Source organism: Strix aluco, chromosome 4 (assembly GCF_031877795.1).
Source record: "Strix aluco isolate bStrAlu1 chromosome 4, bStrAlu1.hap1, whole genome shotgun sequence".
NCBI classification, from domain to species: Eukaryota; Metazoa; Chordata; class Aves; order Strigiformes; family Strigidae; genus Strix; species Strix aluco.
The window spans coordinates 127,029,605-127,055,174 of NC_133934.1; the positions used below are offsets into that span (position 1 = coordinate 127,029,605).

Genomic DNA, 25,570 nt, shown 5'->3' on the forward strand with positions numbered 1-25,570 from the left:
TGCATCCTGCACCCAGGCAGAAGGAAAAAAAACACTTTGATTCCTGCTCCTGTTGAGAGAATTAAAGCAAAACCCCATGCAGCATCCCCGGAGAGCATACCAGTACCCACCCCCCCCAGCACCCTGACCTGCCCACGGGCTTCTCCATCCCCAACCAGCTCTTTTCAGTGCTCCCCAAATCTGAGCAACAATGGAGATAATCCCAGCCGCCGTGGCAGGTGTCTGCCTTGTCCTGCCATTGCACAGCAAAACACTTTGCATAATCCGACTAAATAAAATTGATGTGTCACTTGGCACAGCGCGGGGCCGGTGCGAGCACCCAGCTAATCACCGCGGAATAAAAGCTACCGGGACTTTGATTGCTGCTGTAGTATTCTCTGAGGAGCAGCTTTACCTTGTAAATCCTGGAGTATATAGTTTGATGTTATCACTGCAGGGGAGGCGGGGAAGAAAAGAGAAAAATAGGGAAGTAGAAAGCAAATGCCTGGGTACAGAGTGCTCATGCATTCACAGACTGGGTGAAGGAGATCATTTCTTACTGGTACTAGTGGAAGCAGCAGTCAGTCATCCCTGCACATCACGGCTCCTCTCCTGTTAAAAACAGAGGTGAGAAACCTCCCCAGAGCCAAGTGGCAGCTGACACTGTGCTGCTAATAATATCTAATTAATTATGGATAGCAAGGAAATTCTAGAAAAATAGAAAGATAGTTTAGTGTGGCTCCAGAAACAAATAAGGCAAGGGGGGTAACCCAGGCGGCTTCCCACCAGATGTCTGTCCCAGGTGGAAAACCACGTGCATTTGTGCAGGATTCAACTCAAAGAATAAAGAAATGCAAAACCAACTGGTTCCACTGGGTGGTCGTGTAGAAAATAAGCATCAGACTCATGTGCTCTCATTCTTAATGAGATAATGCTCAGGTTTACTAACAGCCCAGCACGCTGTAGGGAATGCGGAGAGACTTCCAGGAGGCTTTTGACTTCGAACACCCTGACATTTGAAAGCAGGATGGCAAAATATCAATAAACAGAGGCTAAGTGGCTTATGGAGTGGTCAATACCAGGCTCTGGCTTGGGGGAGCTTCCCAGGGCACAGCGGGGATCAGCACTGAGCTGCTGCCTGGGGACCTTGCTATTAATGAGCTGGAAATCCATCTGACCATCTCTGCTGAGTGCATGCAGAGTGTCAAGTAACGAGGGAGGCAGGACGTTATTAGAACAAACGGCCCTGAGAATGGGGTTGATGGCAAGGGGCGGGGGGGGGGTGGCTTTGGGGTGGGGGTCTTCAGCCAGGGGAGCCCATTTCACCTCTTTCAGCTCAGCCAAACCCAAAACCCCCATTACTTGCCAGTTGCCCAGAGCCTTGCGGGTATGAACAAGGCTGTTGCAAGGACGGGATGTGATCTTACATCTCTGTATCTCACTGAGCAGCTCAGCAGGAAACGTGCATGCACAGATCTAGGAGAGAAATTTCAAAAAGCATGGAACAAGCACAAAAATGGTTTTAAAGCAGAGAAAATACTATATAGAAAGGCTCATAAGGATCTCATTCTGCTTAAGCTTATGGGAAAGAAAGTTGACAGTGGCTTGACTATGTCCATGCACCTGAACATAAAGAAAAACTTGAGAACTAAAGGGCTTGTAGCTTGTTTTGAAGGAGGATGTTTGAAAAGCAGGGCCAGACTCGATGAAATAAGGAGGTACACCTCATTCATGGGCAGGGTGAGTAGGGACAGGACAGCCTCCAAGGGAAGTCAGGGCTATTCCTCTCCAAGTGGCTCAAAAATGAAGATGAGACACAATCTTGGGAGAGATGCATTGGTTGGACACAAGCTCAAACCAGGCTGATATCCAGCAGCCTGGGCTGGGTTTTTGATCCCTCGTGTCTTGGACCTGTGGATCTAAGGTGGCCCCTAAGGCCCAAGCCCTTCTGGGCTGAGCTCCCAAGCCCTGCCCTGAGGAGGGAGGTTTGGAGAGCCCCACCGCAGCAGGATCAGGCACCATCATAGGTAGCACAGGCTCTCAGCAGTCATCTCTTCACCCATCTGCTTTCAGACACACCAGCAATTCGTTGTCTAAATGTGCTCTGCCCCACAAGCCTCTAGAGCCACCAAACCCCAGCAAAAACCTGTTAAGAGTGGCTCATCCCACCTGGGTTCCCATCCATGTGTCCATCTTCCCTCGCTCCCTCCCCCCACAGCATCCTGCTGTGCCCGGCCACCAGCGCTGGGACAGTTTCTGCCCTTTCGTTTCCACATGGCCCTTCAACACAGCTTGCAAGTTGGTTTTTTGGGAAGCCAGTAGATCACCGGAAACATGCAGAGCAATTGCTTGAGGCTGATGGTGCTTTGGGTTTTTACAACGGAGGGGCTCAGGACAGCTCGTGAGGAAAGCAGGAGGCAACTCAACGTCGGTGCATAATCCTACAGTGACACTCTAACTGCCAACGGGAACAAAAACACAGCAAAACCTGCTGATTCTAGTAAAACAAACACTTAAACCTCAACCTTTGAGATGCATGAGCCTCCCATTACACCCCAGTACAACTTTACCAGCAGGTGAAGATGTGAGTGTTCAACCATCATAACATCCCTCTTGAAAGAAGAGTTTATAAAAGCCCCAAGGCTGGAAGTTATTAGTTACTGCTGCTTGATGGTCTGCAGATGGGGGTCCCCGAAGGAAACCTGTGCATTTGGCAGGGCTGCCGGAGCGAACCCTGGGCTACAGCATCCATCAGATGCTTTGGTTTCCCATTGTGAATTTATTCTTTGCTTCAAAACCAAGACATTTGGGTTTTTTTTTCAGAGAAATCCATCACTGTGAGCATGTCTTCAGTTCAGAAGGGCAGGACCTGGCTGCTTTGATCCTTGCTTGTAGAGCACAGGAGATGCAGGGACACAGACAGTGCTGCTGTACATGTAGGGATATTAATGGTGCTTTATCCTCCCAGGCTAAACACAGCCGAGCTTTGGAGAACTCCTGCCAAACCCCCCAGATTTGTTTCCAAAAACTTCCCTTCAAAAAAGGCAGATCCAGAGAAGCACAGTGCTGTAGTTTCACCAGCCTCTGCAGGGCATTGATCTGGACTTGCCAAATGAGGGGCCAGGGCCCTATCTCCTAGCAGGCTCTGTGTTTATTAATCACAGGCCTTGAGTACAAAATAGGCCAAGTTCTTCAAATCTGCAAACAATGTCTGAGTTCTCTTCTCAGTCTGCCTGGCATCATGAATCACTTAAAAGTCTTTGGGCTTTCAAGGAAATTTCTCATGTATTTGCTGGCACACATGATGTTTCCAGTAACAGGAACCACTGTGGAGTCATTGACTTGAATCTCTGAATCTTTCTGGAAATGTCATCTTAGAGACATTTTCAGTATTTTATTTGGTTGTTCATGAGAATTAAAATCCTCAGAGTTTCTACAGAACAAACTCTTCCCAATGCTTCTGTTTGGAAGTTGATGGAGGAAGCAACGATGCTCATTGCAGAGTTTACTGAGACCAAGCTGGTTGGTATTTTCTGAGTGGGGAAAACTTTATCAAGATCAGATCTTTTTCTATTTAAAGTAATCTACAGCAGTGGAGCTTTGCATTTGTGAGCAAAGGCCAACAAAAAAATCACCTTCCCTGGAAAGTGGATGAGACAATGCTTAGGATCAAGACAAGCAAGGTGCTCCTTTGCCTTAAATACAACACCCTTCCACTATATATAGATACTGCCTCTTGACTGTAGGGCTATGAATTATTTAAATTTTAATATAAATCTTCTCTTCCTCCACCTGCAAGTGAAAAAAAGAAGTCTGGTTGTTTGGAAGTCCCATGCAGACAGCTGCTTGGCATGTACTTTCTGGCCTGATGGCTTGCAGTTGAGTCCACCCAACCCAGACCTACCGCTGCCAAGTTGAACTCTACATGGATGGACCAAACCTGAAGTTCTTCAGATTCCCTGCACGCTCCTTGTCTGTCCAGACACATCCAAGTCCTTTCTGCATTTTTTGCACGCGTGCACGTCCCTGCCTGGGGAACCTCACCTCGGGTAGGAGAACAGGAGCTCACTTTTGCTGCTTGCTGCCCACGCAGCTCGGGAGCCTGGGGATCACCCCAGTGAAGGTGAGGCAGAACATCTGGCCCCCACGTGCATTGGGGAGGAAAGATTTCTCCTTGTACATCAGGGACCTCCTGTAAAACTCGCTGTTCTCTCTCAGCTGGAGGCTCCTGGCTGTCTAGACATTCTCAGTTATACGCACTCAAATCCCCAGCTGCTCCTGATCTGGCTTGAAGTGACCCTCCTGGCTCCCCTCCCAAGTAGGGGCCCACTCTCCCCACTAGCAAGACTCTCCCCAGCCAAGGGAAAGGCAGGAGGATCTTGATATGAAGGGCCCAACCAGCAGTGGTTTATCTGGATGGGAAGGGAGGGAGGGAGGGAGAAAAATCTTTCTGAAGGGACAGCACTCCTGGGAGCCCACGAAGGGTGAAGGAAGAAAAGACATGAGGGAGGACACTGGTTTCTGCAGGGAACATTCCCAATAAGAAAAGGGAAATATTTATTTTCTGCTTGCAGGAAGATAAAACCATTTAGTCAAAAGCCAGATTTCTTTCAGAAAACCCTCAAATGGTTGTTTCAACCCTCCAAGCTGGGCTGGGTAGCCCTGTAGCTCCTATTTTTTAGCTAGAAAAGGGGAAATGAAAAACATCCACCCAAGGGTCAAGCAGGGAAAAGCCAGAAGTCAGACCTGCCCTCCCTGTTAACTTGCTGCCTTCCCCTGGGCTCCGTTAATTTTTCGGCTTTAGGTGCCCGAAGAGCCCCCATAGCACAGGGGGGCTCTGGCAGCACTTTGAAGTGCCTTTCGACATGGATCTGAAGATGTCAGTGGAGGTCAAGGTTTCCAAACAGGACAAGACAACGCATGTGCACATGGGAGTGGAAAAGCAAAGCAGCTTGCCCAGGGCTGGGGAACACACCAGCTTCCTGGCACACACACAGGCAGGGTTTGCCGAATCACATTTAGTGTGAGAAGAGACTCTGCTTTGTACAGACCCTGCTTGTACAAAGCTCAGCCTAGTCCTTGCCTGGACCCTCTCCTCAGGAGAATTACTCTGGCCCATTCTCCCTTCCTCCACCCCTTCCCTGGTTCCTCACTTCGATTTAATCAGAAATCAAGAGGGGAGGGGATGCACCACAGACCTGAGATTAGCCAGATGTTACTCATTGCTCTCCCCAACCTGATGAGCTGGATTTGTGGCCTGAGCTTGACAGGCAGTTTGGCCCAAATCCCACGTCACCCTTGAGGCCGAGGCCAAGCCCTGGCTCCTCTGGCTGCTAACACACCTGGCTGTGCAGCTGCTCTGCAGAGCCACAGCTGGATTTCAGCAGCCTGGGAGCTGCCCCTGACACACCTCCCTCGCCTTCGCAAGGTGACGCCAAAAAAAAAAAAAAAAGGCCCACAGAGAAACCATCTGTGAGGAAATCCACCAGCACCATCCCTCCTCGGGTCTGTGGGCTCAGCCTCAGCACAGCTCCCCGCCTTGCTCTGCAATTTAACCCCCCACTGAGGAGGCGTGTCTGGGTCGCTTCCCTGGAAAGGGCAGCAACAGTACGCAACCCCTCACCATTGAGCAAGGGAGCCTGAGGTTATTTTCAGACTTAAGCACAGCCTTCTTCCCTCCCCTGCCTCCCCTCTGCTGCTCTTGCAGAGGACAATTTCTACCAGAAACAGCAATTTCCCGCTCAGTTCAAAGGCCGGGGCCCCTGCCTCTGCAGTCTGCTTTACCTAGAGCTTTAATAATACAGCATTTAAGGCAAGTACTCCACAAAAATGTATTTCTACACACACACACACACACACACACACACATGCCTATATATAATTTTAAGCACTGATGTAACTGGGATTCTACTGAATTCCTTTCTGCTGTTAAGTATGGCCTCATCTTGAGCCTGTCTTCAGACATGAGTTTTCAGCGAGTTAAAAAGAAAAGAAATACCAGGCTCACACTCCTGTGTCAAACTTCTGTCTGCCTTAGTTTTACATGAAAGAGATTTCTTAAGTTTCTCCTGAAAATACGCATCCATACAGCAATACCTTGAAAGGGAAGGAAAAGCAGTCATCACAAGTGCTCTGGAAGCCTCTCACAAAGATCACTTCCCAGCAGCACAAGCTGCAGTAAGAAGTGAAGTTTTCCAGCCAGGTAACACGGAGGCAGGAGTACACGCTCTCTTCAGCAGGGAGTGAAAGGCCACCACAGCATCTTTAGTCAGGTAGCTGGAAGAATGAGGAGAAAAGCAGCAAGGGAATGAGATCATTAGGATGATGTTTGGTCCTGTTGTCTTTCATAAAGTGAACCGAGAACAGACTGAGAGCTGTAGGTTTAAGTTAAAAACCAAACTTGTGGCGTTGTCCAAGAGAATTGATACAAAATCTGCACAATTTGCATAAAAAAGCTCACAAAAGGTTACTACTGAGGGGTTCTATAGGGTTGCTTTAGGATCCGACCCTTCTCTTCCCCAGCCCTTGGGGTACACCACCAACCACCTCAGCTCTGAACGGTGCCTGTTTCTCCCTCAGTCCTTGTTCCTGCCTTATGCTTGTCTCCTTCCCTGAGGATTAGCAGAAAGCTCTCCCCCACCCGTCTCCCCAGAACTACTCTTCGGTTGTCTCCGTTTGAAACAAAAGAGGATCCTGCCTATCTTTGCTCTGCTATGAAGGGCTGTGCTTCACCCGTGCACTGCATTTCTTCAAGCCCAGAATCCCTTTTCAGAAACCCACCGGGCCAGAGACTGGCCTGACCACATCTAGACCCTGCCTGGCCAGCACCGCTCTGGGCGCACCGAACACATCCTGAACAAAGCTGGTCCCTACGGAGACAGCGATGGTCCCAGAGGAAAGAGGGTTCACTCTTCCATTGGTAGGCGGACACAGTTACACACAAATAATCCTGTTTGCCTGGGAGCATCTTCCCTGGGAAGTATTTCGCACTCTTCAGTGACAAGGAAGCCCGGTAGCCAGCTGGCAGACAACCACATCTAGAGAAAGTTGCAGATATCTTTATTTCCCTTTCCTATGCTCACGCCAACATATTTTTTTTTTTCTGCTTACCAAGAAAGGCAGACAATTCATTTTAACTCATTTTAAAAAATGAAGCTTGTGTACTCACAGGGACTGCATACAAAAAGGGATGAATACACAGATGCAAACAAAACACTGAATTACCATTATGGAAATTAATTTTAAGAGTCACAAAGCATATTATTCCTGGAAATTGCTTTTATTTAGCAATTATGTTAACACCGCAAGAAGGCAGTTGGCATTGAAAACAAACAGTTCAATTTAAAAAATCAGGGAAGTGAATTAACTGAAATTTCAGGGCACTCACACCTGAATACACTCCACTACCTTGAATACTTAAGAATCCTCAATCAAAGGCTTAGGCTTTTGTTTGCTGAGGAGTAGAAGAAAGAGGATAAAAGAGTAAGAGAAGCTGTTTATTTCTGAAGTTATTTATATGGTTTTGCAAATCGAAGTTAAACCCTGACAACCAACCAGCAGGGGAAAAAAACTGAAGGAGTCAGTGACAATACTGAGATAATATTTTAATTCTTTTTTTTCCAAAGGTTGTTTTTCTTTTTCCTGTAAAATGGCTTGTACTTCCACAGGTACAACAGCAAAGAAATTTCAGTCCATTTCACATGGTGTATAAAAGACCAATTTTACAAATATACCCAGAAGTTTTAGCAGCTGCTAACACTGTTTAAAGGTAAACATCACTTCTCCATCGTAAAGGGCTCTCTGTGTGAACGAGACTTTCCCTACGGTTGTGCCACAAGGAGCCTTCCAGGGGCTCTCCATCATGTTTTTGATCCGAAAGGAAAGTGAGACCCTTCCCTAATCACCATGACACCTACAGAAGGTACTTCCAGGTGACTCAAAGACTGGTTTTCCCCATCAGGGAAGTATAAATATGCCCCGTTAAAAGGAAATCTTGACAGCCACCAGTTTCATTTCTAGTTTGACTGTCCAAGCAACTCATATTTCTGTTCCGCTGCTAGTAAATAAAAACTCTGATCAACACAGAAAGTAAAGCTCTATCTTTACTACCTGTGGAGGCTGACTCTGTTCTTTCAAGACTGAAGTGTCTGCTGCAGTCAATGGGGCACAGTCTGCACAGGGCCTGCAGAACTACTGCGACTTCATCCTAGAAACTACCCTCTCTCCACCCCCCACCCCCCAAAAAAACAGTCTTACTTTCTAAGTTTTTCCTTTTAATTCACAACACCAAGTGTGAAGACTTGTGAAGAGTGCTTATAAAAATCCAAATAATGAGAAAATCTGTAAGAGACATTTGCAACTCCAATTTATATTTTCCTTGAAGAGATAAGCAAGCCTGAAGGTATCTTTTTAATTCTCTTCCTTGTTTGTTTTCTTTCCAAGCTGTATTTATTTGTTTACCTGTAACTACATGGATAAATAGAAAACGAGAGGAGCCAAGAACTCACAAGAGGCTGAAAACTGAGCAGACAAGGAGGAGGAGGAATCCTTGGCCAGAATACTGCAGAATAGCTGTGCTGTCCACAGTCTGCCTAACAGACTTCTGGTTCCTACCTGTTCCCATCAACCTACCTGCCGATTCCACTTCTCATCCAATGCAGCATGTTAACAAGTCTCGGGGAAAAGAAGACTTAACCATCCGTGACAGAGCGTTCCTTTACAAAGAACAGACAAGCACGGCTCATTTCAGAAGCAGATTTGCAGCTCAACTTTAAGCGAGAGCAGGAGTCAAGCCAGGTCAGTTTTCCTACCACACTAAAGCCACATTTAAATGCCTCGATCCATTCTCACAATGGCCAGATCGCTTCCAACAGCTCTCTGACCCCAGACAAGCGTCAAGACTATGAGCTGGCTGAACAGAAACACGACAGGCTTGGTGAAGCTTCCTACCACTTTCAGAAGAATGACAAAATGGCGATCAAAGCAATCAGCTGCTGCAACAGCACTAAAGGGAGAGTTACCGGTTGAAACCAACAGTTTCTTTTGGGTGTGTGGAGTTAAAAACTAAGTTCTATTCAAAGACTATTGCAGTTTCTCACTATCATATGCTCAGCACCCCTGCTCCTCACTCAGGCTCTGAAGCAGAACACTCAGTTCCAGGCACTGCCATCAGAACACCGAAGAATGTTTTGTTGGGAAGATCACAGCCTTTCCATGTCATCCTAGTACTTCCTAACAGACTGAGGAGAACCCTTTTTAGAGCCTGAACCAGGTCTGAAAGCGGGAATGGCTACAATCACATTTCTGATCAGTTCCTGGTATGCCTTTGCTTCAAGGTGGGTCTGTCCCTACTGGAATCATCCCGACAATGGCTTTTGTCTCCTCTGAGCCCCATTCCACCCTTACAAAGGAAAAAAAAAGTTCCTCCTTTAATTACTCTGCAAGTACAGTACTATTACTGTACCCTGAGGCACAAAGTGACCACACTTGAAAAAAATTCATGACTAAAATGTAGTATCATGACAACTCTTTTGTACGAGTTGGACCACGATTCAAAATAAGAACAACGCTTACCACTCAGTCGTCTATTCAGACTTCAGCACTCTATCAAAAAGCTGCCAGGAAAAAGGAAAGTGTTACAGCTCCAGCATGCATGGATGTGACAGAAGTAGTTGGTTTTTTTTTTTTTTAAAGATCAGACTAGAAAAATACTTTTAGTTATAAGTTATGCAGTCAAAGATGGTTTTGAAGCATCCAAATAGAATCAACAGTAACAGGTGAAAAAAAATCCTTGCAGAATACATTGCCAGCATTTGAAATGGTGTGTAAGAAATACTGTAACACTGAAATCATGAAATAAACTTTCAAAACAAAGTTTAAAGGTGGTTCTCAAGTTCACTCACTCCGAACAGAACCAGTCATATTTATCCAGAAACTACCTTCTCCTATCGAGTTGTCAGACCAGTGAAGGTGTTTACTGATATGAGGGAAGGAGAAAAGGGCTAAGCAGCCAAATGCTCTGTCATTTCATTAGAGCAGCATATGTGGCAGTAGTGTTTGAGAAAAACAAGGCTACAAACTGTCCTGCCTTCCCAGTAAATTGAGCTCTGTGGGACTCACCCTAGATTTGAATACTGGTTAGTGCCAAAGTACCTGGATTCATGCAAAGGAACTGAGGAAGTTTGTTTCCCGGGTAAGAGGAGAGTTCTCCTTCCTGCAGTTCTTCTTGTGTTATACAGAATTGCTGAGAGAGAAGGAAACAAAAGTCTCGCTTAAAACACAGTCTTTTCAAACGGACACTTCCCTCGGATACAAACCATTAGCCAGTCTTCCACTTCATGCAAGCCAAGAGCACCACAACCAGATGGTGTGCTAGTGTCTCCGGTGAGGATTCTTCTAACGCTGTACATGCCCTTTGCACAGGGTATAGCTATAGGAAGCCCTGAAGCAGCAATTAAACTGCAACAGCAAAGGAAGAAAGTAAAGAAGCTCGATAATGGAGATGCCTGGGAACCTTCATGTTTACAGTCCATTTATGCTCAGAGGGAGACTACACATGCAAGTCCTGCTCAGCTCAGCAATACAGCTGCCACCCCAGACCTGTCAAGCTGTTGTACACGAAGCCCGAGACCTCTGGCCACCAGCCTTAGCACACGGCCTGTGGCCTTAATTCAACAAGGAACTTTTCCTGAAAGCGTGTTTTCATAGCATCTCTTGTGAGAAACAAAGTATTTCACAGAGTCCAATAAGAAGGAGGTGGAGGTGAGACTGCCTCTCACAGATGAGGTATATGCTAAATAGAAATAATGCTGCAGTATGCATATGGGACCTGAGGAACTTGTACTGAATATAAACAAGGAAGAGGCACCTTCACGTTTATGACAGAAACCACGACAAGGAATTGAAGGCCAAAGGCATTTCTTCCCAATCTGGTTGGGCTGCCACTCTTGATGAAGATTAGCCACAAGCTTGTCTTGTGGGAGTAAGGACTCGGAATACGGAATCACAAGAGGATCTCATTGAAAAGGCACTAGGAAGAAGCATATAGTTTTAGGTTAACAAGATTCATCCTATTTCCAATTACCGAGAGGGACAAAAACTGTACAGTTTGGGATTTTTAGAGAAAATGCTGCAGAAAAAGAGGTTTTTTTTTAAACAGCAAAAGCGTAAAAAGAAAAGTAAAGCTATTTTCAAATTATTAAAATGCTGAACATTTATACAGCAAAATTATATTAAAACCAGCAGCAGACAAAGTACGTCCCCATCACCGTTGGCAAGGGACATGTAAAATGTTTATAAGGTTAACTATAAAACAATTTTACAACCAAAATATGAACAGGCCAATTCAAGTATATATATACAGAATATATTAAAATCATATAAATTATATATTTATACAAAGGGCACAAATATAGCAAAAAGCTATAGTTGATTAAACAGAACTGAGCTTGAATGATCAACTTCATCTAGAGATGTTATAGTTTTCTCCCAAATTCTTTTTTTTTTTAAACCTGGATAGATTGATACCTCAGATACCAAGAGTACAGAAAGCAAAAGAAAAAAACCCACAAATCAAAAAGTTATTCTGTATGAAATGAAACTAACAGTGGGCGGGGTACATCTCATCTGAAATTCTGATTTAATTATTTCCATAGTAAACATTTATCAGCTCTCTTAAAAAGTCAGGAATTTCAAGTGATCCACTTCAGATGTACCACCCTGGTGCATATATTTGATTACATTTGAATGTTGTTTGATTTGCAAACATTTGAAAAAAATGGATACAAACACATCTCAATCTGCAAAAAAAGGTGACAGATGGCAGCAAGTTGAAAACTGAACAAAAATACTCAGCTGAACTAGAAACGATGCTCTCCTTACAGCATTTTGGCTAGTAAGCGAGCTTAAAAAAATAACTTATTTTTAATTGCTTTTTTATTTCAAAACATAACAGCATATAACCACAATCCATTGAAGCACTTGAGAATCTAAGCAGTCCCATCCATGGGCTTATATTTAAACATGAACTAAGTGCTTTCCTGAATTCGGGTCTATGTAAATAAGTTCTGTGTAAGTTGTACCTCAACCTTCTGTCTGGGTGTGGCACTACCTCTTCCTTAATGCAGTTTTCAGAGGCTCGCTACATCTCAATAAATCCAATGGTCCTGGGCATGCAAGGAGCAGTTAGGGTAAGCTAAGTTAAGCAGAAATAAAAAGGCTGGACTACACATGTACAGAACATTGGTTTAAAAACAGAACTAAGTATGTAAAAAAGTAAAGCAGTTTCACCAGATGCAGGTTAAATGGGTAAAAAGAAAAAGAAAAAAACCCAGCCATATACCATACATAATGAACAGTGGATATCTATTACACTGAAAGGAAATCAATGCAAACAGGATTTCCTCAGTTTCAAGTAATCCTTGATGCCTTTTTGGCCAGCTGTGTTATAACATAATAGATATTTTAATAGCTTTTATACTCTACAATTTAGGCGGCTAATTTTTCTCTTAGATATCCAATTATCTCTAGTGAACATTCACCTATGGTTGTCCACACATTCTGTATTAGCTCCTTGAGAAACTATTCAAGTTAAATTATATTGCAAATTAAAGACAGTTACATTCTGTATGTTCCTTCTAGATTTGAAAAATAGGTTTTAAAGGCTTGTCAAAGTTTAGAAGAAAAAACCTTTCCATTAAAAAATCTTAGTTTAAAAAAATCATTAAGACACCTTCTTCTGATCCAGGGTACTAATAAAAAGATTACAAATATACTACAATTTGACCAAGAAGACTTCATGAATATGCTGCTTTTGAGCATGCAACACCACTGATATCTGTCACGTTCCAGGTATCAATGTATCCCAATTCCACCACAGTCCCTCACAATTGCCTTGTCAGTTCCCCATCCCCACCCTACCACCCTATTAATAACATTATAAAAAAAGGTAAAATCTAGAGTTAGTGGCAAAATCTTCACAGTAAATTGTTAAAGAAAATGTTATTGTGGTCATTGCGAAGTGATAAATCAGTCAATTGGACCCTGAAAAATTAGCTTGACGCAGTTGTGTTCCCCAGACAGCTGTGTTGCACAAAACGGGCAGGCAGCATGAAATGCATGAGTACCGTGAGGCAGCGGGATTTGAGACCAGTATTTTGCAGACTTCTCAGAGCACACGTGTCCGCAAGGGGTGAAAGCATGAGTCGGAGGACCAGCATCCACGTAAAAGCCTGCTTCACAACCAAGCCAAAGAGGCACATAGGGGCCAATGGTTCTGCACATAGGACATTCCCGCTCGTTGGCTTCTGTGTCGCTGCGATGTCCCCAGTTGTGATAGCCATGAACGTGACCGCAGCTGAGGTATGCCCAAGGCTGCTTCTCTTCTACCACATCTTTACGGTTGATGCTGGGAAATGCTAAAGTGTTTAACCCAACGGGACACTGCGGTCTGGCAGCGTTTATCTCCTGTCGCAGAGCTTCGATGTGTTTCTGAGTTGGAGTGTGAAACAGTCCATCTGCCGTTCTCCACAGAAGGGTGGCTCCACACAGGTCGATGAGGGAGCCATCTTGGAGGACGTTGGTCTCATTTTCTACCTAGTAGTAGAACACAAGGAGAAGTAGTTAAGCCCTAGAGCTTTTACAGACAACTGATTTAGTTCTGTAAACGTGTCATCCTTCTCACCAAACCCCTCCCTAGCACGCTACCTGATTTTGTCTTATTGTTTCCTTGTGGCCCCCCCATTTGTCTGAATCCATCTCTTGTCTCTTATCCTATACTTAAGATCATAATGAGCACTGCTCTCTTATTCTGTGCTTGTACAGGAGGTTCTAAATTTGCAACTGTCACATGCTATGGCAATACTAATTATTATACAGAGTCTTCCTGCCTGCAGTTCTTTAGGAAGGTATTACATTAGTGATCACTAACTTCTTCACAAATACCCCCGACCTCTGAGCATGCTACTTTTTCTCTCTAATACTGATTCTCTGTATGCCTTTATCTTGTTTAAGTTAAGTCATGATAGACTGAAGACGAAGCTTGCCATTCTAAGGGCTGTATTAGCAGATTGCTCTCCTGGAATTCTTTGCCCATGTAGACTGGCAGAGGCTGCTCACGCAGCAAAACATCCTTTTTGGACTAAAAACTGCTACCCAGGACAGACCAGCTGTCCTGCCACTCAGATACCATTTTTTTGGCTTGTGGCAACTATAAAGCATTTTGCAGAAGCACGAGCTCCCACAGCGTACCTCATCAACAACAGGGATACTCTTCCATAGAAACATTAGGGATAAGTGACAAATGCAATACTAGCTACTGGCATAGATTATCATTACAGCAGAGTGAACTACCAGTTGAACTTCTCAAGTGACAAGTTCTGCAACTGAAACCACACAAGCTCGACTTCTGAACAAATAACAACCCCAACTAATTAGGCCCTTTATTTAATGAGGTATTCCATGCAAATACAGCCCCAATGTACATTGCCTAAAGGCTTCTCTCATCTGACTAAAAGCAGGCACTTAAAACATTTTCAAGGGATTGTGCCAAACACACGTTGTACTTTGCTGAAGTATTCTTTATGTCACAAACATATAAGCAACTTGTGCTATTGCTACCAATTCAGTAATGAAGAATATATATTAAAAAGGTTCTTTATGAAATTAAAAGAGGAAAACAGACCTACTGTATGGCTTTATGCATAGACAGTTTGTAGAAAATACCACTAAGGCAAAACAAATACCCAAATACAAATGTATTAAGTAGGTCACATGAAATCATCATGCCTGTCTGAGAAAACTATGAATGACAACCAATTTGGCATTTACATTTTAATCCAGTTTAAATTCACAGATTAACTGTGGATCATCCTTGCACAAAACACCTCAACAGTACAATACAGACTACAGATAAGAGGTCACGTGTGTAAAGTGCTTCCAGCAGAAAAATTCAGCAGTACAAGTAGAGATGAGAGAAGCCTTGGTTTGATGCACTTTTCAGATAATTCCTTCACAAACAGCAAAGCAAAAAGCTTTCTCGTATGCAGTGTGTTCAATTCATTATACAGTGTGCATTTGGTTTTATGAACCCAATCAACGAACACTGATCACATCAATACCAGTGTGCCATGTAATTTTATTTAAATGAGAATTCAAGTCATTTTGGATGCAGGGAAGGGAATTTATTTGTTTTAGTATGCCTTTCTTCAGAAGCACTAAAAAGGTGTTTTGCTAACCACGTACAAAGGGCGCAATTGCAACATCATCTGTCCCAGGCCCCGAGGCGATGTTTGCCTGCCACCATTAAAGTGACAAAGCAATTTATGTACTGCAGGTTGCCTACTAAAAGCAGAACCAAATAGTCAAACTCCATTTTCCTAACTCCTTTAAGCAGTCGGTTTTCTGCAAAGCCAATGGCAAAGTTGGAAAGTCATTTCAGTGCGAGTATGTGGGATACTTCTAACACCGTCAAGCTAATGGGACCTCAAGGTAGCAGTAAGAAAGCATGAAGAAGAGAAGGATATTCCCCCCGCCATGCACACTTTCGGTCGTTAAAATCCAGCGGCTGGATGATAAAGTTACAAAAGAAAAGGGGCATCTTCAGCTGCTGTGAAGATGCCCCTTGAACATCCTCTCACTTCCCGAACCCTAACAAAGGGCAGAATGGGCTTTTCCAGGTCTGCAGGCAGGACAGCATTCCAATCCACCCAGAGATAAAGAGGACTTCTGGGGAAGCTCATCTGCCTGACTGGAAATACGGTTGTCCCTGTATTTTGCTCGGCTACTTCTATATGGTGGATTTTTTTTTTTTTTTTGCCTTCTTTTGAGGGTCAGGGGGAAAAGGGATGAGTGATGGTTCTCCTTTGTAGGCTCCACAGATTTTGGGAAAGGGAAAGAATGAGAGTGCTGTGGGAATTCCCTCCCATCTTCCATGGAGAAGCAGACACATGCTTTCATGGGAACCTGTCTCCTGGTTATGTATGCCACAGGTCTCTGTGGCAGCTGAAATCTCTCACTTTTGGTAAAGGCAAAGCCAATTCCACTTCACAGGATAAACCAGGAATATACTTAGCAGGGCTTCTCTTATCTTCCTAGTGGCAGGTAAATCAAACAGAAGCTGCATTATCCAAACTTGTTTTGCATGCAAGTGGACTCTTCCTGTTACCATAGTACCACAAAAGACAGATCCCCATGCAGTAACTTCCAGATGGCCCCAGGTCCCAGGAGAACATTCCAGAGATGGAGAGTCAAGAGCAAAGTTTATTTAGCTTTTACACTCTGCTATTTCAGTTGGAAAAGTGACATTAGTGGAAAATTTAAGAAATCGTGTTCTCTATAAGCAGAAACAGAATAGCTGTACAGAATCTACTGTAACACACCTACTTAGATGATTTCAGTGCCCGCTACCCAGGGACAACGCTATTATTCTACAGTCACCCTATGACAGCCTCCATGCAATGCTGGGAAAACAAGTATTCCTTGTTTTGTTTTAATTACCAGTTACTTTCAACTTACCAGTTTCCCCCTCTGTTGAGCAGACCTGGTTTCCCGGAGAGTGTACACATCACCACAGACTGAGATTTCCCGCCAAACTCCAGGTTTAGACTCCTCCGTGAACCCTCCTTTTGGATGCATGACCAGCACCCCGTTCGTTGTCAAACCATCCATGTGGCCATCAGGATTTTTCCACTTTGCCGCTTTTTCCTGCATGTGACAAACCACCCCAGGAAAGAAAAAGTTTGTCTAAAAGTTTATGGACTAAAGTTTTACACACTAAAGTTTTACTAGCATTGTCTAAAATACAACATTTCCTCACCGGCCAGCATTGCTTAGACACAGATTTACAAAAAAATGCATTTTTAAGAATACCTTGTGCCAGTGTGGTAACATCTTTTGCTTATGCATCTTCAATTACTATTCTATCTTAAATATTACTATTTTTAACTCAGCTGAGTGTCTCTGACTCAGGTCAGTTAAAGGCCTCAAAGGTCAGTAACCATAATGGAATACCGTGGCAACGGGCACATCCTTTTCCATAATGCAGCTGATGGGCTCCTTGGTCTTCAGCACTCAGAACTGCAACAGCACCTTATTCACAATAACTATCAAGAACGTATCAAACAAACCTAAAGAAAATCTGCTAACAGTTACTAAAGTAGAGCTTCACTGTTAAAGACAATTATGACCCTGAGTCCATACTGGTAATAAATCAGGCACATAAAACTGCAGTTTGTACTGAACACTGCAGCTGGTACACTCTAGTAATAAAAGTCTAATGACTGTATAAGTTATCAACTAGTACAAGGAAATTTGGGGGCTTGAAAATAACAGAGAATAAAAAACAGAGTTTGCTCGTACATAACAATTACTAGTAGTACTTACACCAAGAAATATATTTTTAGATGAGTCAAATCCAGCTGCAAAAATCCTTGCTGTGTATGGTGGGCTCCTGTCACAAACAATCCTACACGCAAAACGGGATATGGTGCTTTGCGTAATCTGGGTTTCATCATTATTTTGACTTCCAGAAATGGTATCTGTTACTACAAAGTCTATGGGGCTTTCCGTTGACCTCCCAACCTGCAAAAAAAATTAAGATATTGATATAATTAGAAAGAGCCATAGAACTATCAAGCATTAAGGACACAGTTTTGCCATGTTAATGTTGATGACATCACTAAACTACTGTCTACCGAATTTGTGGATGGCAAGATCCAACCAGAGACTAATCTATATTTTCACATTTGTCCTAGGCAGAAATACATCACTGACATGGCATGACAAATTTTCACTTACTACAACTGATGTACATGCTTGCCCAACACAGCCACAATTCACTGTTTGCTAGAGTATTGTCAACAATATGAAAGTATTAACACCTTGCTATTTCATAATCCAATAACAGCAAATTACCACTATATTCTGTCAATTAAGAAAATGCTAAATTAATTTGTCATGAAAATAAAGGAACTTTTTTAAACCCAGAACTCATTTTGATATGTCATAACAAAAAGCTACCCACCTTCGTGTTTTCAGAATTTGTAGCTCCAGAATAGAAGAGTAATAGTATTGCAGGTAAAACCCACCATGTGATTACATTTATTCCTAATCATGCGCATGCATGACTACAGAAATTAAAAAACTTGCTTCAGCAGAAATAAAACACAGCTGATGAGTAGACAAGAATATTTTTCTATCTTGCCATCTATAAATTTTAACTCTAAAACTGGAAACATCTAGGCATCTGGAACAGAAAACTTCATTATAAAATGGACAGAGGGATCTGACTGACAACCAAACATACAGTGAGACTTTATCAATAGTTATACATGCAAATTAGTGTTGCACCAACTTCAAGCGTAATTGGGAAGGTGGAGTTGAAGAACAAGGAGTGGAACAGAATATTAATTTTACAGACACCTTGTGATCAAACAGAAGAAAATTAAGACTATTCTTCACATGAAATCACTTTCAGTATCAGGCATCTACATTTATATAAAATAACCTCCTCACTAAGCATGATCTCATTGTCCCCCAAGAAGTTATGTTCTGCTTAGCTTCTTGCTGTTCAAAGCCAGCTATAGAAAGACATGTATGGTTCCATCATTAACAAACATCTCTGCCAACTAAATCTGCTGTAAAGAAACATTATTCAAGAGTCAAGGAAAGTGGTAATATTAATACTTAACCCTTGTCACAACTGAACTGATAGCAACAGTACCGGGATCTCTCCCGTACTTCTCTTCTGCTTTGAGTTCTACTTTGCAGTGTTAAACTTGAACGCGTCAAAATTCATGTCTTAAGTGACACGTGCAGTCACTTTCTCCATATCACAGGTCTCGAGTATAAAATATGATGAGCTTGCTGCAGATAACGTGCCAAGGAAATACTGAAAAAGGCCTAATCAAACCCATGTGTTTCAATTTTTCCACAGAAAGTAAAGTGACTACTAGAATACCCAAGAAACAGAGCTTAGAAACTGTTTAATATGGGACACTTCTGATTTATATAACTTGACAAGTTGAAGCTAAAACTTATAAAGCTATATTCTTCTGCCTTTTACAGAATTATTTCTAACAGACTTCTATTTCCCATCCAATGCAATTCCTCCTAAGAGTCAGGACCAGCAGCAGGAAGCTTATTCATAACTTCTGACTATTCTCTATCTGTATGTGAAGTCTCCTAAAAGATAATCAATAACATGAAATAAATTTGTTCATAACAAGTTTCTGCCTGTTGCAGTCTCCCAAACAGATCTCTATCTCAAAGCTTCTAGATGCAATTAGAGAAAAACCTACCTTATTTTCCCTTAAAGGATGACAAAACACCCAAGTGTTTGTTTCCTCACATCATACTAATCAGTGAACGTGAAATCCAAATATGCTTGGATATAAGCATTAAAATCTATACACAAAGCTTTTGTGATTTTTAAAAGCCCTGAAACTACATGTAACATTTTAAGCAACAGTGTAATTATATATCTTATTTGTGTCACAAGTATGTTTATACAACATCAAATATTTTACATATTTGGTTTCCTTTGGTTTTTTTCTGTTGAAAAGCCTTCTAGAGGATCAGTCTCATTCATGGTGCTACATTTCAACACCGGAAATTATTTTAAGTAGTCTTCAAAACATGGCAGTTTGCTCATGCTCCGTATATCAAATCAAAATTTGAGGTTTGAGATCACCTGAAAAAGTCCCTTGGGAACAAACGAAGAACCTGATGCTACCAACATTTACCCACCAAAAATTTTAACTCATCTGATGTTGTGGTCAGACTACAGACCTAGTTCCATTATTCAAAGTTACTCTTTACAGACTTTAGTACTCATTTTTCTTCCATTTTCCTCTATAGCATAGAAGACTTTCTTCTTTCTAGTAATTTTAAGCTATATTTTGGGACTCCTCTTGTTAATTGTGTCATATTATATATTATTTCATTAAGTTATTTCCAATAACAAACTATAAATCTTCCAACTGATGCATAAGACAGCATCTGTTGTCTACACTACAGGTTATTGTTAAAAGCTGTGTAAAAGCCAGGCAGTCAATCAATTTTCTAGTGTCTACTGTCAATCAAAGAAATGCTATTAAAAATGCCCACTCCCGCGACAAGGCAAAACCAGACAACCTGCCAGCAGATAATTTAACAGTTGCAGATTCCTGGACTTAACAGAATTTCACTCTGATAATAGGGAGAATTGGACCATGCATCTTCTGGAGGGCTGTTCTTTAGGAAAAAACAAATCGATGCTTCATATTGAATTACCTGCTTCTTGTATAAACTTGCAGTTATTTAGGGTACAGGTTGCTACACATTTTGGTTCCTTGCAGTGGTACAAACAGGTTTAATCAACCCATTCTCATCCAATCAAACCATGAAGGAACAGGTTCTACTCCAACTGACACATCATCAACAGAATGGTTACTAAACACTCAAAAAAATCTTCCATTTTTAGCAGCATATAGCTACTGCAGCATACAGACTTTGGGAGATGCCAGATGGAACAGGTTAAGTTTGTTATTACATGAAGAAATCTGAGCTGTATGTCACTAAGACAAAGTAGCATTTGTACACAAATTTCACCACAGAATTATATTAAGAAAAAAAGGAAGAAAACACACACCCAACAGCAGAACAACAAGTACAGTGTGGGTGGGAAAAAAAAAAAAAGAAAAAAGCCTATTCCCAAAACCAAGTGCAGGACAAGAGAACAGAATCATATGAAATGTCCAGGACAACCTTCCAAAGCACTTGAACACCTCCCAGTTTCAAAGCCCTGCTGCAGGAGGTTGTGAAGCCGTCTTGTTAAAGTGATCTAGTGATCCAGCAGATGTTTGTCAAGTGACTGAGCAGGATACAAGTCAGCAGGGAAGACAAGAGCACCCATTTCTGCATTGTTTCCAGCTTTCAAAAAGCAAGAACTTTCCTGGTTAGCGCTTTAATATATTCAAAAACTCTTAAAAGACTACACTAATTTGTAAATAACTTCATGTTACCTTCAGAAAAAAGCTAGAAGAACAAGGGGTAGGACAACTACTATACAAAACTTCACCATGCATCCACTGAATGTGCATTTAACCGCCATGGTTAAGAAACGATGTGTAACTGTGGGGTGGGTAGAGTACGTGCATGGTGATTTAAACCACTCAGCTGCTAAGCTATATGCAAGAAAATACCATCATTTTCATTTTGTTATGGAAAATGTCAAGAAAATTGGTATTTAGCCTGAACACTGCTCTTCAATGCCTTCTGAATTTCCTTACTGCCCCTTGTATAGTTTCCCCATATTTTCCATATGTGCCTCACTTCCCATAAGGATCTACTTGTGCTGCTTCTTGGTTATAAGCTTGGAAAGCATAAAATAAGCTATTCCAGGTTTGCAATCTTCAACATTTTCCTGTTTCTAGAAAAACTGAAGAACACAAGTTACCAACACTTTTCACATTTTTCTTCAAAGAAAAGGACTGACAACAGACTCAAAGTGGAAAAAGGTGACAGCTTTTCTGTGAATTGTGAATCCCCCTTATTTTCACAGGCAAGCAGCTCTAACCCAATGGATTCAGTCCTCACAGGTTAGAAGCGGTACTGTGACCAAGAAAACAAAGACCTCTGCCATCCCTTTTCCTTATTTCGGGTGCCACTGACTACTGTGTTACTAACAACAGCCATTCTAAAGCTTCTTGCATTCCTTACTATGGTTACCTTAGAGAAGTCATGCAGTGCTACTATCCCATTTCACAGAGGGAAAGATTGAGATTAAAAAGAAATAACACATGTTATCAGCAGCCAAGGGAGGGCCTCAAGCCAATCCTGTGGTCCAGGCATTATCTTCCCCTTTTCAGCTTCTGCATCCTTGCCAGTGTTCTACAAAAGCCAGAAAAACACATTTGGAAAGAAAGCAGTAAACTCCAAGGATTGTCTATCCAAGTGATGCTTGATCAACAGTAAGACTTTACTCTCTGGATCAACAGACAAGTGATTTGCCTTCATGTACCACAGGGCTGCACAAAACAGTCCTCAAGTCACTTTTCTCTCACTGCCCACAATCAGATTACCAAGAATAATCAAAATCTAATGGCTTATCTAAGTAATGGAAACCTCTTCAGCTGCTGTCTGGCATCACTTGAGCAACAAAATATTGCCACAGTCCACCAGACTGTTCCTTTTCCCATTCTCACAGCTATCTGTCCCTCTGGGCCAACACGTGGAGTGCAATCCTCAGAAGACAGCCACAGAGAGTGGAAACATGAACCAAGACACAGTGCTTGAGGTGAAGTTGAGATCAAGTCACAGCATGACAGTCCACACATCAAGACAGAAGAAACAGACTGCACTGAAAAGAGGAATTTTAACAATACGAAGCCTTAACCCTGACACATTAGCCATTTGAGGGGGCACCAGAAGGGCTGAGACAATACCAACACAAGATTCAGCTCAAAAAGTTTTATTGTTATTAAGAGGGGGTAGTTTGACCTATTACAAGCCAAACCAGTCATGTAACTACAAATGTATGGCAGATAATTGCCTGAACCATAAGCAGGTTCTCACAGGTGAATTAGTACATGGGTCAAAAGCAGGCCTTTTGTGACATTTCATCAGGCACCTGAGAGCTGCCAGAAAGAAAAAGCATGACCTGTGCTTGTGAAATGGCAGTAAGGGACGTGCACTCCAGTGCCAGCCGTGGAAGTGCAGTAGTAGGGCTCCAGGTCAGGCAGCGCCATCCAAGCTGTCTCCAGGTACTACCCTGTGCAAATTCCTCCTCTACTGGGCATCGATGGATCTCAGAGGGGAACAGGGGAAGATATGCTGTTAGCTGGGCTACGCTATGCTTCACCGGCCCATTCCTCACTGAGCCAAACCCTGTCTTTAGATCCAGAGCATCCTCAATTAGCTCCCTTAACCTACTGCCTTAGACAAGGGTCACTTGAACCTGCGGAGCACTGCTTTGCCTATGCTGCATCTTCTCGCTTCAGGCTGCTAGGTTTTATCAGAGTGACAGCTAAGCACCCAGCCTACCTAATTCTTCATTAGTACCACCCCCAAGTAAAAGCTGTAACCACCACTAGGATATTATGCCATCAAGAAAAGAGCTGGCTATACAATATGACAAAAAGGCAGCTGTTCTGGAACTCTTGTTTATTTATTTTTTAGTGTACACAAGAAGGGGAAAATTCCAGCTTTCATAAATGGCTTTTCAAAATTTACATACAGGAAAAAGTTTCACTGGAGCTACTCAAGGCACAAAAGTATCTTGCAGAGATAAACAAGTATCACACAGTAACCCAAAAGGATGGGTTACATTTTTCTTTTACTAGTCAACACAGAAAAACCTATTTCAGTTCACTGTGGCTGCATGATCCTTCATGCAGCAGCAAATGAACAAGACTGTTTTTTAATCAATCCCTATTTGGACCTAATCGTTCTAAAGTCACACTGGGAAAATTTTATATACAGCAAAACACAGAAGCCACATGAAGCAAAGACATCTTGACAGAGTTATTTCCTTTTCTGTCAACATCACCCAGCTGCTGACCCTTCTACATATGAAAGACTGAATGAGGAGGGATAACAATTTATGATAAGATGCTCTAATTACAGAGGTCCCTGACAAGGCAGACCTGATTAGTCTAGATTAGACAAGGTTGTGCATGTTTTTTTTTTTCCAAGCTTGAAGTCTCCGTTTGTACAAAATTTCTGCTCTCGTTATATACAAAAATAAGCATTGCCCAAGAAAATAACTTATGTTACCAGAATGTTAGGTGATGCAGGAAAACATCAGGGAAGAGTGAAAACATGTTGGATAGATGGCAGCTTAGAGAAACTCAGCACAGTCCCCTACGCTACTTGATACATTCGCACACCCTTCAGGAACAGTTTTCTTTATTACTCTATCCCTAGTTTGTCTCCTTTAGTGCACAGCTCCCACACTGCTCTCCCTACCTTTGCTTTTACCTTCCTCCTTCCCCATTCCCATCCTATCCACTTCCTTTTAACTCTAGCTACTTGATTAACTGGAGGGTGGGGGGTGTATTCTTGTGCTTATTCATGAATCCAAACATTTTGTTCTAGCACTATTTGTACAGTTGCTACACTGTCCTTGCAGAAAAAAAAAAAAGAGTACAGCAAGAGTAGTGAGGATATTAACAGATGCTGGTGCTGGTTTGAGAAGAGCAGACAACACCATATTAATGCCACCGGGTTCAACCATGGTAATTCCACCAATCGCAGAATACCCAGAAGAATATAATGCAAAACTGTGGTTCCATATGTTGCTTTTAAAAAACAATGCATGTATTGCATAGAGCCTTACCTGAAACATGTCTGTATCTTTATCATGAGTATACTCCACTACAACGGTCTGGTTTCTGGATAATGTGTAAGAGATACTGTGCTGACCTTTACAGCTGATCGCCTGTTGAATAAAAAAATATGTCTATTATACACAGCTTCCACAAAAATATTATAATGAAATTCATTTCACTATATAAACACCTTTACTATGATCAGGAAAAGCAGTGTATTGTAACATTTTATTACAAGGCTGGGTAAACACATACAATAGGATTTTTTTTTCCCCGGTTTGTTTTTAATGGAAAACCCCAAGCTGCACTTGCTCATTTCTAGTTCAGAAGTACCCAATACCTACCATTTTCATAGTTTAGACTACAAACACACAGTTTTATCTCTGAAATCATATGAAGTTCCTAACCCTCACAGGAACTTGTACCCCAGCAAAGACTTGGTGTTTAAGGTTCTTTGGTTTATTTGTTTGTTTTTAAAGCAAGTGAGCAATACAATTGATTTCCTGTTAAGAGTGCCAGGATTTCAGGGATATCATTAGAGTTAGGTAGACTTCTAGTTATATCAGAAAGACCCCACCAATTTTATATAAACTGTGATGAAGAGCAAGCACTTTCAACCTGTTTTTTCTAATTAAAGGGTACTTCTTACTACCTGTCAAGGGAAGCTGATCTCTATAGATATAGCATCAAAGACTAAATAGTATTTCAGTATTTAAAACAAGACTAGAGGAGGACAACTCCTGTTATTCTGCTATATCTTATTCAGACTGAATTCCTTACTTGTTTAGACTTCCCAGGTTTACATCTCTAGGTCGCCCTTTTATTAGTCCAGCAACTACTTCAGAAAACAGAACATCACCCCAACACAGGAGCAGTCTCAACTCGGAAAGAAACAGTGAGAAAGTTTTCCTTGATGAATAAACACACGAGCATAGTTGCTACAGCAGAGAGACATGGGGAGGGGCAGGGCCCAGTGATCCTTTCAGGACCTCTGAGACTCAGCATACAAAACTCTTTGTGGCACTGATGATCGCTTCTCAAGCTTAAGGAATCACCCTTACTTCAAATGATTAAGTGGTGTCAAAGCTTAATTGCACCAGCTGTACAATGTAAATGCACTAGTAAAACCTTCAGGACAGAGGAAAACAAGCTGACAAACTAAATCTATTGGCTAACAGGGGAATATATGTAAATATAAGGTCCATATAACTGCACACAATTATGAAAGGTAATAACTGTTACTGCTCAGAAAACACTTTGCAGACACTTCAGTATTGAATTAATAG

The 25,570-nt window shown here is 42.2% G+C and overlaps 1 protein-coding gene across 5 annotated transcripts in view; it reads right to left on the minus strand.

Annotated features, from left to right (window-relative positions):
• Window positions 1–1,351: 1,351 nt before the first annotated feature.
• Window positions 1,352–25,570, minus strand: part of PELI2 (pellino E3 ubiquitin protein ligase family member 2) — an 86,955-nt gene continuing 62,736 nt past the window's right edge. Inside the window, exons 3-8 of one of the 5 annotated variants that reach the window (XR_012622876.1) lie at window positions 24,293–24,394; window positions 17,359–17,556; window positions 16,492–16,680; window positions 13,104–13,572; window positions 6,076–6,255; window positions 1,352–1,455 (exon numbers count right to left, since the gene is read on the minus strand). Coding sequence is in view for 4 of the 5 variants with exons in the window: in XM_074821053.1 (XP_074677154.1) it covers window positions 10,095–10,222; window positions 13,104–13,572; window positions 16,492–16,680; window positions 17,359–17,556; window positions 24,293–24,394 (1,086 nt within the window). In the remaining variant the exon portion in view is untranslated. Of the gene's footprint in view, window positions 1,456–6,065; window positions 6,256–7,019; window positions 13,573–16,491; window positions 16,681–17,358; window positions 17,557–24,292; window positions 24,395–25,570 lie in introns of those variants that run through there. The other 4 variants (XM_074821056.1, XM_074821053.1, XM_074821055.1 and 1 more) reach the window with 4 other exon arrangements.